Here is a 17,993-nt window from a genome sequence, read left to right as displayed (position 1 = left end):
CTGTTCTTAGTCCGTTTCTCTCTACAAGCCTATGTTACAGTTCCAACATGTTTTTCTTCTTGGTCCTGACTAACAGTTACTTCAAGTCTTGACCAAAACTTTATTCTAGACTAGGACAACTTTTTTCCCCCAAGGTATTATTTATGTTGTTCTAGAACTGTAGCTAAGATAACCAAGCATACATGAGGTTATCTCATGTTTGTAAGATGAAGTGAATAGCAAGTTTTCCCCTAAATCGTACAAAGCGAAGAAAAAAGTGTTATAGAATTATAGAAGGCCTGAAATATCAGCCCAGAGAGGTCTAGCCCCGAAACTTCTTAGGACCTGGCGTTGGAGAAGAGAGATTCTTACACATAGACACAGTAAAGCCAGAGCAGTTAAAACTTCTAGAGGACTTCTTGTCATCTTTTTCCTTGTCCTTTCTGCTGCCTCTCTGTGTTGCGCTCTGGGACTTGGCGTTTCACTATCTGTAAGTTTCCAGGTACAGTTAAAGGTCTCTACAGGAGCGAGACTTGCTTATTTGAGACCATCTTCTTCCTGAGTCATCGTATGCTTGTGGTTAGTGGAAGTGTTCAGTAGGGTTTTTTTATAGCACTGGATTTGAGATTGTGCTGTTTCCTGTTGTAGTAAGTGCTTGGGAGAAGGTTTTGAGTGTGCTGTGTATTGTGTAGAACAGTAAATTAGACTAATCAATACAGCTTTCTGGAAATCAAAAATACAGTATAAATTGGTATTGGTAACAGTATAAATGTTCTGGATCTGCGTGAGTTGAACAGTTTCTAATGAGATAAAATCTTAGCCTGAGATTAAGCAATTGCACTATCCTTCTCAATTAGAATTGTCAGCATTTCCACTACGCAAAAGAAAAGGACTGAAAAAATCAAGTAAAAGTTTTGCTGTGTGAACCGCTATGTTTCTAATAGGTGCTGCTGGGACGTGGGGTAAATGATATGTGAACAAAATGCATCAGTGAGGTTTTTTTATATGATTAAACATTATAGGCAGGTCTATCTTTTTTGAGGATTTATTCATCTGCCTTTTCTTTTTTTAATTAAACAGGAGATGATAGGGGGAAATGAATCCTGTACCGCAGGACCGATATCTATGTCCTACTTAACCTGCCTGACGTACATTCTGGGAGAATGGACTGGCGTGGAGCACATTGAAGATTATCTGAGCTATGCGGTCTACCTTTTATGGGTGCTGTATCCACTCGCAGTAGTTTTTCTACTTCCGGGAGTTATCATCATCCTCTTCTACACTTCCATTCTCCTCCTTCATATTTATAAAAGGAAGAATGAACTAAAGGAAGCTTATTCCAATGATTTTTGGGATGGTGCAAAACTAATGTTGGCTACCCTATGGGATGGACATGGAAGAATATGGCATGGTAAGCGAGATCTGACTTTTCATTAAAAACTGCTGAAGTTCTTATTCCTGGTTTACCTTTCAGGATTATCAATATATATCTGATTGTTGCTGCTGTTGCATGAAATCTAAAATTCAGGCCATTTTTTTTTTTTCTTTTTATCAATGACAGCCAGCGGTACTTGCGAGAAAAAAAGCCATTGAGACTTTTTTGGATGTAAGGTTTTGTGTCTTATGCATTTATTCCTTTGCTGCTACAAAATGAGATCTTTCATCCAGTTGAATGTACATGCAATTTAAAAAAATTATTTAATTTTTTTTTCTTTTTTACTTTGTATAACTACTCCTGGATTTCCTCATTCCAGGAGGACCTGAAATGATTGCTATGTTAAAAATTAGATCAATTGACTATATCATTTCAGAGTCAATGTATGAACACTGGAAGTTAAATGCCAGTTCCCTGATAGCTAGTATGTCAGCACATTAGCATAATTTAATTGCACTGAACCAGTCTTTTACATATAACGCCAAACGATGGCTAAAAGGAGCACTTAGTGTCAGTTCACTCACTAGTTGCTACTTCAAATTGACTTTAGAGCCCAAAACTGTTACAGAACCCCACTTTTTTTTTTAATTTTCTTTCTGTCTATGTATTTTTGACAACTACTTTCTCTACTAGAATGTCAAAACTAAGGGCTCTGTTCCTTGTCCTTTGTACTATTATTTCTTTTATAAAGAGAGACTTAATAAATGATTTGGCTTTTCTTTCTAAGGAAATCATAAGCCTCTTTCAGAACCATTCAGTCTAGATGCAGCTAAAGGAGAAAGAGATGTTTAAGAGCAATTTACATAAAGAACAAATCCTTCTTGAAAATCATCTCTATTTGTTCTCTAGTCAAAGGGAAGCGGGTTTTCACGGCATTGATAACCAGATGGTGCAGCGGCTGTATCAGATAGGCTTTGTAAGACTAAGATGTAACTTTCAAATCTAGGAAAGTACACTGGATCAAAATCAACAGCTACATCAAAGAGCTTAAAATGCTCACCTCACAATAAAAAGCTATTTACTTTTTTTATAAGAAAATGATTTTTTTTTAAGGCCTTGGCTCTTTTCATCCTTAGTAACTTCTTCTTTTTATAAGGTCTAACTTTTTAGTTGCGCAGAAAAGATTCTTATCCAGTCCCTCATCGACAGTTGTGACTTTTTTCTGCCTTGCCAGCTGCTTCCATGTTCTCTGTACACTTCTCTTGCTAATGAATGAAATGTTTTGCGATTATGGTTTTTTCCCCCACTTGATTAATCCATATATCATAGGAAGAACTTTTCATCCTGAAATCTCACAGCATCGGAAAAAAAAACACCAAAAAACAACTGCACAACCAAAAAGCCCAAAACCCAAAACTGGTGTGTGATACTTGTAACTTTACGTTTATTATGCAAATGCTAGATGTAGGTGTCATTCTGGTTACGACTGGCTGGCATGGAGCACAGTTAGTGGTCACTTGGGATGGTACAGATGATATGCTTGCAATATGTTGCAACTCCACAGGTATAGAAAGTAAAAAAGAGGGAGAAGAGCCAAGAGTACCTTCAGAATTAAGAAAAAGAATTAATGGAATGGGAATTGCAGACCTGATTAACGTTGAAAGAAGTGACAGGGTTTGGGTTGGGGGTTTTTTGGTTGTTTTTTTTTTATTTAAAAAAACCCCCACAAACAAGATACTGTAACAATACTGCTCAATATTAACTGAATATGTTCTATACTGATGTGTTTTGATATTTTGTGTTAACTGAATATATTCTGCACTGTTAACTTAATTAGAAATGTAAGTTCAGTAAGAAACTTGTGTGTGTTTATGTGTGTTTCAATTAAGCATATAAAGCCCCAAATAGCTTTTAGTACTTAGTGATGTAAAAATGGAGCAAGTATAACTGACGGAAATAACAAAGATAAGCTTCATACCCTGGAGTAAAAGGAGACATGTCGATGGATGTTGTCACATCAAATATTCTTAAACAGTTACTGGTGGCAATGAGGTTTGAAAGATGAATAATAGCTTGAAATAGTTGTTTCACCACTCCTATCCAATCCTTATTTTGATTTCTCTTGAATGATTGATTCAGAGGACTCTACAGCCTTGAAGACAGTGAACTGAAAAAATAAGGAAAAATTATATAGTTCAAGACAGTGAGACTGGGTGTTTTGTTTTCAGGGGTTTTTTTGTTGTTCTTCTTTCTTTAAATGCAGTTCTTCTGCTTTAAATGAAACTTGTATTTCCCGTGAAAGCAACTTAGTAAATGCTGCAAGTAACCTCTTGACTTTTTAGCAGTCACTTTGCTCTTACCAGTTTTCCATAGCTATCGGTTTCAGTTTGCCAACTTGCTGCAAGTTAGTTTCTTTGGGATAGAATTGTATCAAACTTTGACATCTGTTATGCCTTTAACTCCTAACAGGTTATGAGCTTCATGGTACTGAAAATATTCCTGAAGGACCAGGGCTTATTGTGTTTTATCATGGAGCTACTCCTGCTGACTACGTCTATTTCATGGCTAGACTTCTTATACAAAGGAAGAGATACTGCCACGTAGTAGCTGATCATTTTGTCTTTAGATTACCAGGTAACATACTTCATTACAAACAATCGATTTGAGAACTCTATTATTTTTTTTTTTAATGGTATAATTAGTAAAAATTGTGCTACAGGAACACAGCGCTCAGAACAGACATTCAGACAAATTTAGTGAAAGTGTGGAAGTACAGCTGTCTCTAACGTGTTCTTTACAAACAAGAATGAATTTATCAAACTGGCCCATGCAAAGATGGGTCATACTCCTGGCTGGACAGCACCTTCCAACGACTCTAGGCTGTTCAGAAACGAAGAGAAGAAGATCATAGGAGAAATAGTTGTCTCTGTATTAATCGGTAGCAAAGACTTCAATAAGATGTTTCTTTTTTTTATTAATATAGGCAGAATGAGTGGTGTAACCTGATTAAGAAATAAACTGTTTGGAAGCAGTGCCCTTAAAGTTGACAATAGTAGTCTGGGGAGACGATGTATTTTTGTATCCCACCCAGTTGAGTATGGTGGGCAGTGGAACCTGTCCCCGAGAAGACTGTTCCAAGTAGAATCTTTTTTGGAGGAAAGCTGTAGAAGTATCCAACAAGTTTGTGTGAAACATGAGGTGAAGCATGAAGAAAATGAAAAATATGTTTAGGGCAAGATTTTGGCTGGACTGCCTAGTAAAAACACTGCTGATTGGTGAAATTAATTACGTGAGGCATTTGGTTTTTGTGTGTGAAATACGGTAGTACCCAGTTCTTTTCCCAAGTTCTGTTTGTGACTAAAAACCTTGTAATTCATTTTGTGAATTTACAGGAGTGTTCTGTAGTGTACTGATGCTTTTAGTGGAAACAACTCATATCAGAAACTGTCATTTTGCCACTATAGTTTTATTTCAGCCTTAATCCCTGAAAACAACTTTTTCATACTGATAACAGCATGGCTTTGCCTCTACAACTGCTTTTGCCAACAGACTAGGATTTGTCAGTTGATTATCAAAACTTTTGCATACAGCTGACTAACCTATTTTGTAATTTAGATTTGGCTCCATATTATATCTATTAATACTTGTGCACAGTTGTTTATCAAATGGAAGATTATTTTGTTTTTCTCCATTTCTGCTTTAAAATAAGGTTCTAAGTGTAAGTATACTTATGAGTCCCCCAAATACTGTTTAGTAGTATTGCAGAGATGTCTGGCTTAATGGCTGGTCTCAAAGAATTGGGTTCAGCCGGACAACATCTAGCTAACAGCTGGGTTCTAGGCATTCCTCAGGGATTGATACTGGGACCAGCACTGCTAAAATGTTTTTGTTGCACACCTGGGCGAGGGGTTGGAGTGTGCTCTCAGGAAGTTCACTGATGGTACCGAATTGGGGGAGCAGTCAATACACTGGGGGTTAGAGTTGGTATTCAGAGTGCCTTCACATAAATGAACTGGCAGAAACATCATGAAGTTCAGCAAAAGCAAATGTGAAGTTGTGCATCTGGGATGGAGCAATCCCATGTGACAGTACCCTGGGTAGAAGGTCGCTTTGCAGGAAAGGACTTTGGCGTTCTAGTGGACAACAAGTTGAACGTGAGTCAGCAGTGTGCCCTTGCAGCAAAGAAGGTGAACTGCCCATTGAGCTTTTTTTTTTATTGTGAGTATAGCCAGCAGGTTGAGTGAAGATGTTTTTTCCCTTGGCTTGGCACCTGTGCAAGCACATCTCGCAATACGGTGTTCAGTTTTGGACTCCCCAGTACAAGGCAGACATTGACACACTAGAGCGTGTTCAGTGGATGATGGGGGGGCTGGAGCACACAATGTATGAGGAGAGGCTGAGAGAACTGGATTTGTTTGGTCTGTACCAGGTAAGGGTGGAGGTATTATTGCTGTCTTGAGCGACCTAACGGGAGGGTGCAGAGAAGAGGGAGTCAGACTCTTCTCACAGGCGCACAGCGATAGAATAAGAAGCAACAGAGACAAGTTGCAACACAGGACATTTTGATTAGACATGTGGAAAGGTATTTTACCATGAGGGTGATCAGACACCTGAACAGATTTCCTGGACAAGTTGGGGAATCTCCATCCCTGGAGACTTTCAAAACTCCTCTGGGTGAGGCCCTGAGCAGCCTGATCTAGTTGTACTGGCTTTGAGCGTGAAGTTGGACTAGACGACCTTCAGTGGTCCCTTCCAACCCACATAATTCTCTGGTTCTGTGAATGAATTAAGGCTATTCAGGGAAGACAAGCCCAAAGAACCCAGATGATGTTCTGGATTGTGTTTCAAAATCTGCACAATAATCTATGAACCAGATAGATGCCGCTTCTCTTGTGTATCAAACCAGAAAGACTGCCATAATTTTATCCTAGTACTAAGACTGCCTGATCTTGATTAAGTCTTCAGATTAAATTGGATGCCTTTTCAGAAGATGTTTTAGTTAACCAAAAGTTATTATGCTCAATGCAGGAGAAATGGGGGATGGGGTGGAGGGTGGGTTTGGGGAGCCTGTAGGCTGTTAGACACACTTGGATTAGATGATTCAATGATCCTTCTGGTTTTATGATTATTGAATCTACTATGAATAGCTGTGAGGAATGGCTTGTTCCATGAATTTGAATCTCAGGTCCATGCCGGTATGCAATTGCCAGTACGCAGTCTCATTGCATCCTCTGCATTGGGCACTGCTGTCCTGAATTAACTGCAATTAACTGGAGAGTGTTTGTAAAATGTTGCTGTGCCTCCTGAGGGATGCATGAGCCTGCAAGGGGTCAAATATGCCTCTCCCTACTGCTTAGTCTTCAAAGATACAGCTTGATAACTTACGGAAGGGAATCTAACCTAATACGAGACCTCCTATAGGTATCTGGTGATTCCTATTGAACATTGCCTAACACGTCTTTGTTTCACGTCAACGCAAAAGGAAATGATTTCATTGTCTCAATTTGTAATGTATCAATACTATGTATGCTTCTGTTGCTTGCGTTTTGGGGCAGAAGTATATGAAATACGGTCCTGTGGCTTCTTTCTTTTTCTTTTAAATACTGGAGATTAGTCACAGAAAAAAAAAATTCCAATGGTTTCTGGTTCTTTTAGATTCTTAGCTGTGTAATACTCAGGAATACATTGATTTCTCTAAGGTTGAGTTAAGAGAAAATCTTTTCCCAAAGAGCGCAGTGAGGACTGAGAATTCACTTGTGGTGTTCTCCATCACCCTCTCCTATAGTACGGGCCATGTTTGCTTCCTAGAGTCATCTGGGAGCCCTCTTTAAAAGGTTGCGTGCTATTTTAGGGATCTAAGACAGTCCCTCTACTGCAATGTCCCAGAGGAAAGGAGCTGTGGCTTCTTGTCTGTTACATACACAAGGTGTTGCAAAGTGTCTTGTGGACTAGATGTTCTGCAAATATACAGGCGTGGTTACCTACAGTTGTGGAAGGTTGGATTTAATGGTCTAAATGATTCCTCTCTGTCTGTGGTCCTAAAGGTCAATCATAGAAAAACACTGACATACTTGCCATCTTGCTACCAGGTAGCTGACAGCCCCTATGTTACAGTCACTGGGGCTAAGTCAGAGAAATGTATATAGTGCACTTATTGAGATAAGTGTTAAATGCATTACTGGGTACTCTCTGAAGGGTTTTCAAACATCGGTGTGGACACAGTGTTGTGGAAAATAGGAAAAGAGTATGCTGGGGCAAAGGGCAGAGTCCAGGTTGAACTGTGGAATAAAATTAATTTTGGACTTCTTGGTATTTGGAAAAATTAGCATCCTTTCATGCTCTGGAAGGCTGAAAAACTGTGTTTAGATAATTTTGAGAGTTGTTTTGTTGTTTAAAGTGGGAAAATAGATTCTTGGTCGCTTTCATGCAACAGCCAGGTACTACCCCAGTGTTTCTTCTGGCTCCATGATGACCTTTGCCTTGGGCACAGACTAACTACCCTGGCTGTCCCTTCAGGGCCACTACACTAGTTCCTGTCTTTCTGCTGCTCTGCCAGAGCCAGGTTCTTGTTCTTTGCTACTGGAGCAGAGATACCGATAGTAATGTATGATCTGCTGGCTAGGCTATGAAGTACAGCTAGAGTATAAGGTTTATACTAAAAGTCAAGGGGGGAAATACGGCTCAGAAATTTTGTGAAGACTTGAAACCCCACCCCACCACTATTCTGTATTACAAATTTTTGCCTGTATTCTGTCTCTATTCTGTTCTTTTTTTTCTAACCTATGAACTGGGCAGACTCATGGTGTTGCTCTATCACACACCACACACCCCGCCTTCCCCAGCATGTCCAGTGCAGAAAGGAAAACTATCTTCACAGGTTCTGCTTCCTTGGAGCCTCTTTTCCTGCTCAGCTCAACCCTTCTCATGACTGTTTTGTCTCTCTCCTGAACTCACTGACAGAAAGGACTTAGAGACAGGCAGCTTCCTACCACCAGGTACATTTCAGAGAGCTTTAATTCGTTTGGGAATGTAAAAGGTTATAAAAACCAGCTATTGAAGATCCCACAAACAAAGCACCAGAGAGAAATTAAATTACTTTAGGAAAACTGTATTTCAGGTGTCCTCTGTGCAAATGCTAATAGATGAAGACTGCTAGTGTCATCAGCAGCGTGTGAGGCAGGCACAGCAGAATGAGACGGGTGTAATGCAGCTTGTGTTCGGTTGTCACGTTTACGGACAGATCCCGATTGTGTATAAATATAAATCAGGAGTAATTATACTCACACCAACTACAAAGACTAGTTAGAGATCAGAGTTTAGTTAAGAATAAACTAATGATACACTGCCTCATGCTGTCCTTCCCAAGCCCTTAGTTTATGCGGGCTGTAAGAGAAGACAGATATCTGTCATCTTAACTATATTTGGACTCTTCTTCAGTGCATGTGTGTATATAACAAATGTGTGTTCGTAGTAACAACTATTCATTTGTTAATCCGAGGTTGAAAAATGAAGATCTCTTACTTCATTTTTGTAGTAAGATCTAGTTGAGGGGCAAACTCAACTAGATCAGTTCTGTGTCCTTGTCTATGGCTGATAAGGTTTTTTGCCTCAGTGGGAAACTTCAAGAAAGAGAAGTAATCTTTCCCATAATGCTCAGTCATCTGAAGTTCCCATTTTGGTATGCCGTACTCATAAATAACGTATAAATTTAAAATTTATTGAACCAAGTGGACATGATTGATTTCCTGCAAAGAGAGGTTTATGCTAGTTATGTTCTTTCACATTAGACTAGTTGTCTAAATTGATCAGGTATGCACCTGATGCTTGTAAGCAAATTTTTGATGTTCTGCTGTTTATTGAAGAATAGGGTCAGTATGACACTTCAAATTCAAGGTGATATGAGGCGTTTATGTAACTTTACAGTTAAAAACTTCAGTAAATCAAAATTCTTAACCTAAGATGAATATACCCAGTCCAGGCTTGCCAGATGCCTCTGTGTGTGAAAGGCTATCCGGGTACTCACAGACTGAACCAGAGAATCAGTTCCTGCAGTGATCGGTAACACAGAGAATGCTGCATTTTCTTTGTCATTCTCCTTCTTATGGACAGACTGCTCTTTGTTTGCCAAAGTCAACAAAACAAAAAACCACAACAATTTGCTGGTATTTTCTCTTGTTGCACTTTATTAGGACTGTGCTACATTTGAAAAGTAGAGCTTGGGCAAGGAGCCAGTGCCCTGCAGCCAACTTAACAGCTCCTTTGGAGGGACACATGAAAGGTGTCACAGAGTGCTTGCCAGTTTTTTTCCAGTTTAGTCCTGACTGTGAGATAGCACCTGACTTTACTAAGACAAAAAGCCACTGAAAACCCTAAATCTTCAACTTTTTAGACCAGAATTTATAAGCAGGACTTAATGCTTCAGTCCCTCTAGAAACATCTTTGATTTGGGGTTACAGGTTATTAGACCAGTAAGTTTTAGCCATTGTGTTCTGTGTTGGGAATCTGTACTCAATGGTAGTATGGATTAACATTTTCTGAATTAATACTGTCTTACCCTACAGGTTTTAAAATATTACTTGATGTACATGGAGTTATGCATGGACCAAAAGAAGAATGTGTCAGTGCTCTGAAGAAGGGCTGTCTGATAGCCATTGCCCCAGGTGGAGTTCGGGAAGCACTCTTTAGTGATGAAATGTATACTATTATCTGGGGTAATCGGAAGGGCTTTGCTCAGGTGGCCATTGATGCAAAAGTGGTAAGTATGACAGATCACAGAAGAGAAGCAAAGAATGCTAACTTATTAGTACTTTCTTCCAGGGAAAGCTGTTTTGATTATCGTATATTTGGTGTTACGTTGCTGAGTGTCATGAGATTGGTCTACTTGCTACATTTCAAGACTCTTGTTGCTTTTGATAAGAAAGCTTTGGAATCAGCTAAGAATACCATGGTCAGGAAACCCAGAGCTTAAAAGACTGAGAGAGGAAATCCAGGACGGTTTCTACATTACAAGCTTGTGCTGTTCTACACATACCTGGTCGGGATTGTGATGGCTCAATGCCTGACCAGAATGTTTGCAATGAAGCAACCATACATCAACATTTCTGTTTCCCCTATCACTGAAGTATACTGTGACCCAGCACAGTATAGACTCACTGGCACTATGTACTGTATTGGCATTTTATGGTAGTAAGGGATGTCTGGGGCATACAGCAGCAGCAGGAGATGCTGTTCACTAGTGTGAACTGTCTCTTAAATTCCAATTTATAGCATTATGCTTGGTCAGCAGGCAGATAATTATTCGTATGGGACCAACTGTGAAAGGCACATAAGTGTATGATACATTTGAATTGTAACTATTTTAATAATCATTTCAGAGTCCCTCTCATTCTATATTTGTACTTGAAAGATGTGTGCATATGTGCGTAGGTCTGCATATACCTAATTTGAAAGTAAGTCTCACACCAAGCGTTTTATATTTAGGTACTGTTAAAGAGAGACTAGTTAAATCTCTGGATTTTATACAGAAATAGAACACTTTTAAGACCCAATTTTAAGTGTGTGTCACTTTTCTCAGGAGGAAAATAACACTGTTTAAACAGGATATTTTCAACAGATTTAGATTTTACTAATGTATTGTGATAGCATATGAAAGGCCGTACTTGGGATTCAACTGTGGTTGTACTAGTTATATTTATTGTATTGAATGTGTGTTCAGTTCCCTTTGTGCACTCACAAAGGTCTTGCACTCACAAAGGTCTTGCAGCTTCATCCCCCCCTAAAAAAACCCCGAGAGGTGTGGTAGAATAGGAATAGTGTCAGAGGCAGGCTGGAAGTGGGGAAAATATTTAGATTAAAGATGAACTTTAAGTCACCTTTAATTGTGAGCATAACTCCTCATGGAAAGAAAAATGCGTCTAAAACTGCAACCTTCAACTTCTTGAAGTTGTCTCATTTCAGCAGTTTGTTTGCCGGAATTTTTGTCATGTAAACCAATTCGGTACATACAAAAATCTCTACCTCTTTGTCAAAAGTAAGATGTTCCAAATAAGATGGTTCTAAAACAAAGAAGTTTTGTTACCGTTCAGTTTAGGTGACTGCACTTCTTTTTATACTCTATAGTTGCATTGGATTATTTACAGACTTTCCCCACCCCCGCCCCAAAAGAACTTGATATCTGTCTCAAAAGTTTCATTTAGTAGCTCATCTCCATGCTTGTTTGAAAAAATTTGAAAGAATCTGAATGTTTGAAAATCCCATAAAGAGTTCTGTATTTCTGATGATGCTATGTACAATGAGTACATACTATAAAATGATATTAAAAAACTTAATGTAGTAGTCGACCCCCTCCCGGTTCTTGTAAATCTTGATAGCTGTTTGCAAGTTCAAGAACAGCAATAAAAACTTGAAATATTTAACACCATTCCAAATATTCGGCAGCAGAAATAAATCATGGATATGTATTGAATATGACACATCATGTGTGAAGCAATACAATCAGCATAGCAGAGATGAATCAGACAGGTTTAGGGTCCCAATCCTGTGAATTCTTCCCTTTGAGCATAACTACAAATTAGGTAAGAGGTTTAACCACTTCAGTCACAACTGTGCAAACACTGCTAGACCAGGGGAGGCCTAAATGCTCCATAGGTTCTGAAATCCTGGACTGCTTTGAGAAAATGGACTTGCTGAAACAGTGACTCACTGAAATCTCATGGTATTCTCCAGCTTGAAACCTCATGGTGGAAGGTTGCAGAAGAACTTAAGAATACTTGTTTTGCTCTCTATATGTCCTTGTCTGAGAAACACTTCTGAAATTAATTTGCTTGTTGGGTTTAAGTGAGGTAGAAGTTTTTTAGATAGTACTATCTTCATTAAATTTTTAATTATTTTTTTTCCCTCCTAGCCCATCATTCCTATGTTTACACAAAATGTTCGAGAAGGCGTTAGGACATTAGGAGGAATAAGTAAGATATTTTCTATTTTTTTAGTTTATTTTTCCATATGTGTTTAGCTTATCTCTGTAGAAATAATCCCCATATAAGTTTGCGATTTGAGACAGCCTTGTTCCTGGAGCTTTGCTCTCCGGTAGAGTTCAGAGGTGTTATTAGGATTTAATACCAGCATTAGATGTGGTATTGGCTCATCTAAGTTACTCTCCACATAACAGTGTGCCTTCACAGAAGCAGTAGAAGAAAGGAAAAAGGAGCCAGAAAAAGGCAAATAGAGTTAGAGCACTTTTTTTCTCTGCTTATATCTGCTAGGCCAACTCTAGGTTTTCTGCTGTCTGTTAAGAAGCAAAGCAAACAGGGGTTTGCAACTGACGCGTAATTTCTTTAAATGTCCTCCTAAAGCTCTGTGCTTACACCTCTACCTGTACTTAAACTTTGAATGGTTTGAAATATATTTAATCTGTAGTTGGTTTACTATTCAGCGCTAGACCTGTGGTTCCTCACAAAACCTTGCGTTTGCCTGCTCTCTTTCCTCGTCTGTATGGGACTTCCAGCCAGCACATGAATAGATGGGTATATGTCTGAAGGGTCCACCTCTGGGATGATTGGATGCCCACATCTCTGCTGATCTGCTAGTGTTAAACTCCCTTTTTGTATATTCTCCAACTTGCTGTCTAGCAGAAAGGGCCTGAACGGGCCACACCACCCGTTCTGCCTCAAGTATGGCATCACCATCTTCATCAGAGGACAGCAGGGCAAAACAGTTGTTTCTCTCCCCCTCTAATTAACAGCTATATATTGCATGGAGAAAGCCAAGGTATCAGATGTAGACGTGCAGAATAATTCACACGTTCGCCAGGTTGTACAAAAATAAACAGCAATTAATTGTTGCTGTGTTCAGGAGAATCTTCCCAAACAAGCAGAAATTGAAGCGAAAATCGTTCATGCTACTTGTATTCTACAGCGGAGGTGCTAGAAGAATTGAATTCTGTTGATCACTGGAGGCGTTACTCCAGTTTCAGTAGTTTTGGAATATTCTTTGTTCTTACAGGTTGTGTACAGAAAATTCCACATCTTGGCCAGTAAGGATTTTCTTATGCCAGCACCTCAGTTACAGGAATTTCTTGTCTAAAATTGAGAGAGAGAATATTAGCACCCATTCTGCAAGGAATCTGTTCTGGGTGCATTTGGGCTAGATGCTTAGAAGGTGGCATGTGGGGAAGATGATGTGTCCTCTTAGAGCTGATTGAAATACCTGTTTTTTCTCTCTTTTTATATTGTTTCACTGCAACCAGTGTGTGATCTGAAAGAGCAATTCAGTGTTTTAGCATGACTGGTCTTTAGGCAGATAAGACTATTTCTGATCCTCTAGACCTCAGCGGGACTGAACAGAACAGTCTTCCAATACTAGTTTCTTATGCTAACCTGTAAAATTAGCTGAACTGTAACCTGTATGGTGTAGCATTCCCTTCCTCTCCAGAGTGGCAGCTACTGGATTTTTCTCCTCTTCTTCCTTCTCTTTGCAGCTAGTCTTTGGAGGAGAGATTTCACACCAAGTTAGGATGGAAACAAGTCTCATTGTTTAATTTGCTCATAGCATTAATGCAGCTTTTAGGAAATGAAAGTCAAGGGTAGAATAGCACTTGAGATGACACATTGTTTGAGAATCTGGGTCAGGGGCTGGATTACTTGACAAGCCAGTTTCAGTTTTAAGGCATACTGGGAAAAAAACTTTACGGAATAATCTCAGTCTCTCTCTTTCTTTCTCTCTCTCCCCCCCTGTCCTCCCCCTCCTCCCTTTTCCTTCTCCTGCTTTCCCCCTTCCCCCTAAATTTTTTCACATTAGAAATATTTAGGTCACTATATGAACGTGTTAGACTGCCGATAGTTCCTGTGTACGGTGGGTTTCCAGTCAAGCTTCGTACATTTATTGGAGAACCCATTGCATACGAACCAAACATAACTGCTGAGGAACTAACTGCAAAGGTAAGCTAGATATGCATATGTATATTTAAAATATTGACTGTTCTGATAGAAAACAACGGAATATTCCTGTCAAGTGATTTCTGCCTTGGAGGTAGTTATAGAAAGTTGTGGAATCATGATAAGCTTTGGGCTTGTTTATCTCTGAATGCCCTTCTTAAATGCTAGCTTTTTATTACTACACCTTGCAGATGTTCTAGGCCTTTTAAAGTCAATACTGCACCCTATATTTGCTTTGAGAAACAACTTGCTTTAGGGACTGAAGAAGTTCAGTCAGATAAGACTGCTCTAGGTTGATAAAGACATAAGCACTTCACCCAGAGAAAATGTTCTAGTTCTTGGTCTTTTCAGAAAGATACTAATGAAGCCTTTAAAATATAGCAAATCTGTGTTCACAAACTGTTGAAATTCCATACAATAAAAAAAATAAGGTAAATAATTTTGCTGCTTTGTACAGTGTATTTCCATTTCTATTTCCTCCAACTTCTCACCCAACAAATTAACTTTTGAATGTTCCCCTAGTTCAGATTTAGGTGGTTTATAGAAAGGATTGTCAAGTCCTCATGTTCATTCAGTTTATTAATTGGTTTCGCAGTGCGGAGACATAAAACAGTTAAGTGATGGAGCAGTCAGATGGAGGGGGCTGAAATAGCCATTTTTGAAAGCTCCACAGATGGTCACTTTTAGCATTCTGAAAACTTCACTTGAGAGAAAGAGATGTTTCTTTACCATGCGGGTGTCAGTTCAGTTGTCTCTCCTCATCTGTTTACGCTCTGATCAGATCTCTGCAAAATGACATCTTAAAATGTTTAACTGCACTATCTTACGCCCTGGTTAAGGAAAACTGATTGTTTCTTTTGGGGGTTCAGTCTGACAGGACTTCAGAACTGTTGGCTTTCAGGAGAGAACGTGTGTTTATACGACTTTCAAACATGCTTTGGCATCTTGCAGTTGTGCCAACCCTCACTTGCTTCTGACTTAAGTGCAAATTCTGCTAGATAAGTCCCCTAGAATCCTAGTCAATTAGAGTGATTTTAAAGTTGTATCTCGTGTTTCAGGCTATGGCACAGCATGCATTTTCCCATTATATATAGAAAAAATTAAGCTCAAATTTTTTACCTAATAGAAATTTTAGATCTGTAGAGACACTTAAGACCAGATCTATAAAGAGATGTGGGCAGGACCCTTCTCCCAGGACTTAACAGTTGATCACATACTTCATATAAACAGTGGGAGCTTGTGCCAAGATCAGTTTTCCCCTTGCTGACCACTGGTTTACAAAGGCAAATAGTTCTCCGTTCTCTCTCTGGCCTTAGGAATTCAGTAGTCTGTGCTTCTCTAGGCAGAATAGGAGGGTTACGGCATGTCCTCACCATAGCTTTTGCATATTGCCCTGGTTTTGAATGGTCCCCACAGAGCTTTTATATAGCAAGAATGGCTGCTATTAACTTCCTGGCCTGCCTAGTTTTTGAGAGAAGGTGAACGCTGCTGTCATGTGCCGTATTTTAGGTCTGGTCTAAGCGTGCTTTACAGGACCAGCTCCTTTACGGGACTTGGGTGGAAGCATAGTTACTTTGTACAAGCCAAATGTGCTGAGACACAGTTGTGTTTCCAGTGCTGCTTCTGAGCACCTGTAAAAGCAAAGTTCTTGCGTACTGGAAGAGTGTTACTGATGCAAACCTGGGCATAGGCAGAAGTTTGAGTTCAGTGCAGCATGCAGGCACTGACATGCTTTATAGATCTAGGTCTCTTCATTAATTTACTCCATCGTTATTTTACTATTGCGTATCACTAACAGAGCTTGTGAACACAGCTACCAGAGATGAAAGATACTAGTTTGTTGGTCTGTTTCTTGGCAGTGATCCCGCAAACGCATCCTGTGGGCTTAAATATGGAAAAATAGTATTTTGAACTTGCAGTAGTTCTGCGACACTTGAAAGGGTGAAAAAGAGCCTAGAAATTGTGTTAATGTATGAACAATATTAAGATGACTTAATCTGACCAAACGCTTTTCTCTTTCTTTACAGACAAAAGCAGCACTCCAAGCTCTAATAGAAAAACATCAGAAAATACCAGGAAATATATTTAGGGCTTTAATGGAACGATTTCAAACAGAAAAGAAAGAAGATTAAGATCTTCTGGATAAACTACTATTTAGTTATAATATTCTTAAAGTCATATTTGTAACTTATTCATTCTTCTAATAATAGGTTTTAAATACTGTCCTAATGATACTGCTGTATAATTTAAGGTATAAGACACTTTCCCTTGCCCTTCCCCCTGTCCAGTATCAAGCTCAGGAACCCAGACTTCAAATCATTCGTAATGGGGCAAAGCTTAGTTTTTGATAAATGCATTCCTAACTTGAATGTGGGGTTTTTTTGGTTTTTTTTGGTTTGGGTTTTTTTGTTTTTTTTTTCCCCAAAAATGACACTGCAAGTCTTTATGTACATGGTCTCTTGTCTTCCCCCGCCCCCCCTCCCACCCCCCTATGGTTCCTCTTTAACCTGAGTGTTAGAACTGCTGTCGAGCTAGAGTCTTACTGTCTTGATCATCATCACTGTAACTAGGTTTTGCAGGCCAGATTAATGCCGTACAGCATTTATGAAAACTTTCTTTAGGTTGTCACTCCTGTTACTCTTGTGCTGCTGGAAAACAGTCAGTCTTCTGTGGCCTGCAGAACCTCTAGCTATGCCCGCAAAACCTACAGCGGAAAGTGTTTAGTTTTACTGCGGTAAGCTCAGAAGGAGTTTGCAGGAGTGAAAATTGATTAGAGAACTGCAGTGAACCAAGGAAGTTCGTTACAGAAACCACTCCGACGCGGTGAATGAGAACCCTACAGCACAGCTGCTATTCCGAGCTGAGCCATATTGGATATCTGCCCTTGAGTAGAGAGGTGTCCCGTCTACTTCTCAGTGATTCTGCAAATTCTCCTTTGAAAGAATGAGCCAAGCATTTAAACTTTAAGAGGTGGGAATGAGAGTACTGTTTAGTAACATGAGCTCATAAAGCTTTATTTTGAAGGAAAGAAAAAATTAGTGCAACGCTCCTTTTAAAAGTAGTAGTTCTTTTGAAAAACAGGATAGACGTTCCCAAATACCCTTTAAATCTAGTATATGTATAAACTGTTAAACATCCGTATTCTTCAAACGCAGTTATTTACATAAGTTATTAAATCAGGGTTGAGAGGGAAATTCTACATACTTAAGTGAAAACAAGAGTTGCAGGATTGGGCTTTTGTGCACTTACATTCTTATATTTTTTGTGCACTTAAATTATATTATTATATTTTTTCTGAACTAAAGCCTAAGCTTTTATTGTCCAAATAGGAAATATCTGAAATATTTCTTCTGATTGCCAGCAAATTTAATCTACAGTTCTTAAATTAACATCTGGGAACTCTTTAGTTTTGGGATGAGGACAAATTCCTTAAGGAAGGACAAAAGAGGTTTTTTGCTGTATTACATGGTCTCCTTGCAACATTGTTGGGGTTTGACCTTTTTCTCTAAAAAAAAAAATAAAAATAAAAATAAAAATCCAAGCAACAACCCCCCCCAACTTTTGAAAGAGCAGTTGTATTCAATTTAGTATCCATTCCTCCCACCATGCTTTGCTTTATACTTTTTTAAATGTGTAAATTAGTGAGATTACATAAGTGCATGTGGATGATGCCCTATGTTAGAAAAATACCACTTTATGGGAAAGTT

The 17,993-nt window shown here is 39.0% G+C and overlaps 1 protein-coding gene across 2 annotated transcripts; it reads left to right on the top strand.

The window, feature by feature from the left end:
* Nucleotides 1–1,062: 1,062 nt before the first annotated feature.
* LOC103923661 (transmembrane protein 68-like) lies at nucleotides 1,063–16,736 on the top strand. 2 transcript variants are annotated; one of them, XM_009332064.1, is made up of 6 exons: nucleotides 1,063–1,390; nucleotides 3,824–3,988; nucleotides 9,916–10,109; nucleotides 12,258–12,318; nucleotides 14,150–14,289; nucleotides 16,314–16,736. In XM_009332064.1, exons 1-6 carry the CDS (start codon nucleotides 1,063–1,065, stop codon nucleotides 16,416–16,418), a joined length of 993 nt encoding a protein of 330 aa, XP_009330339.1. In that variant the 3' UTR covers nucleotides 16,419–16,736. The 2 variants fall into 2 exon arrangements, with proteins under 2 accessions (XP_009330339.1, XP_009330340.1); XM_009332065.1 differs by lacking the exons at nucleotides 12,258–12,318; nucleotides 14,150–14,289 and having other exon boundaries at nucleotides 16,314–16,732.
* Nucleotides 16,737–17,993: the final 1,257 nt, after the last annotated feature.

This window comes from Pygoscelis adeliae, unplaced genomic scaffold, assembly GCF_000699105.1.
Source record: "Pygoscelis adeliae isolate BGI_AS28 unplaced genomic scaffold, ASM69910v1 Scaffold98, whole genome shotgun sequence".
NCBI lineage: Eukaryota > Metazoa > Chordata > Aves > Sphenisciformes > Spheniscidae > Pygoscelis > Pygoscelis adeliae.
This window is presented reverse-complemented; position numbering and strand designations above follow the sequence as displayed.

What these genes read in the sequence shown, in the direction of transcription:
- LOC103923661 (XM_009332064.1), top strand. Translation starts at nt 1,063, where the DNA reads ATGATAGGGGGAAATGAATCCTGTACCGCAGGACCGATATCTATGTCC. An exon ending in TGGCCATTGATGCAAAAGTG is followed by an intron (nt 10,110 to 12,257) that starts GTAAGTATGACA and finishes TTTCCCTCCTAG; the next exon opens with CCCATCATTCCTATGTTTAC. An exon ending in TAGGACATTAGGAGGAATAA is followed by an intron (nt 12,319 to 14,149) that starts GTAAGATATTTT and finishes TTTTCACATTAG; the next exon opens with AAATATTTAGGTCACTATAT.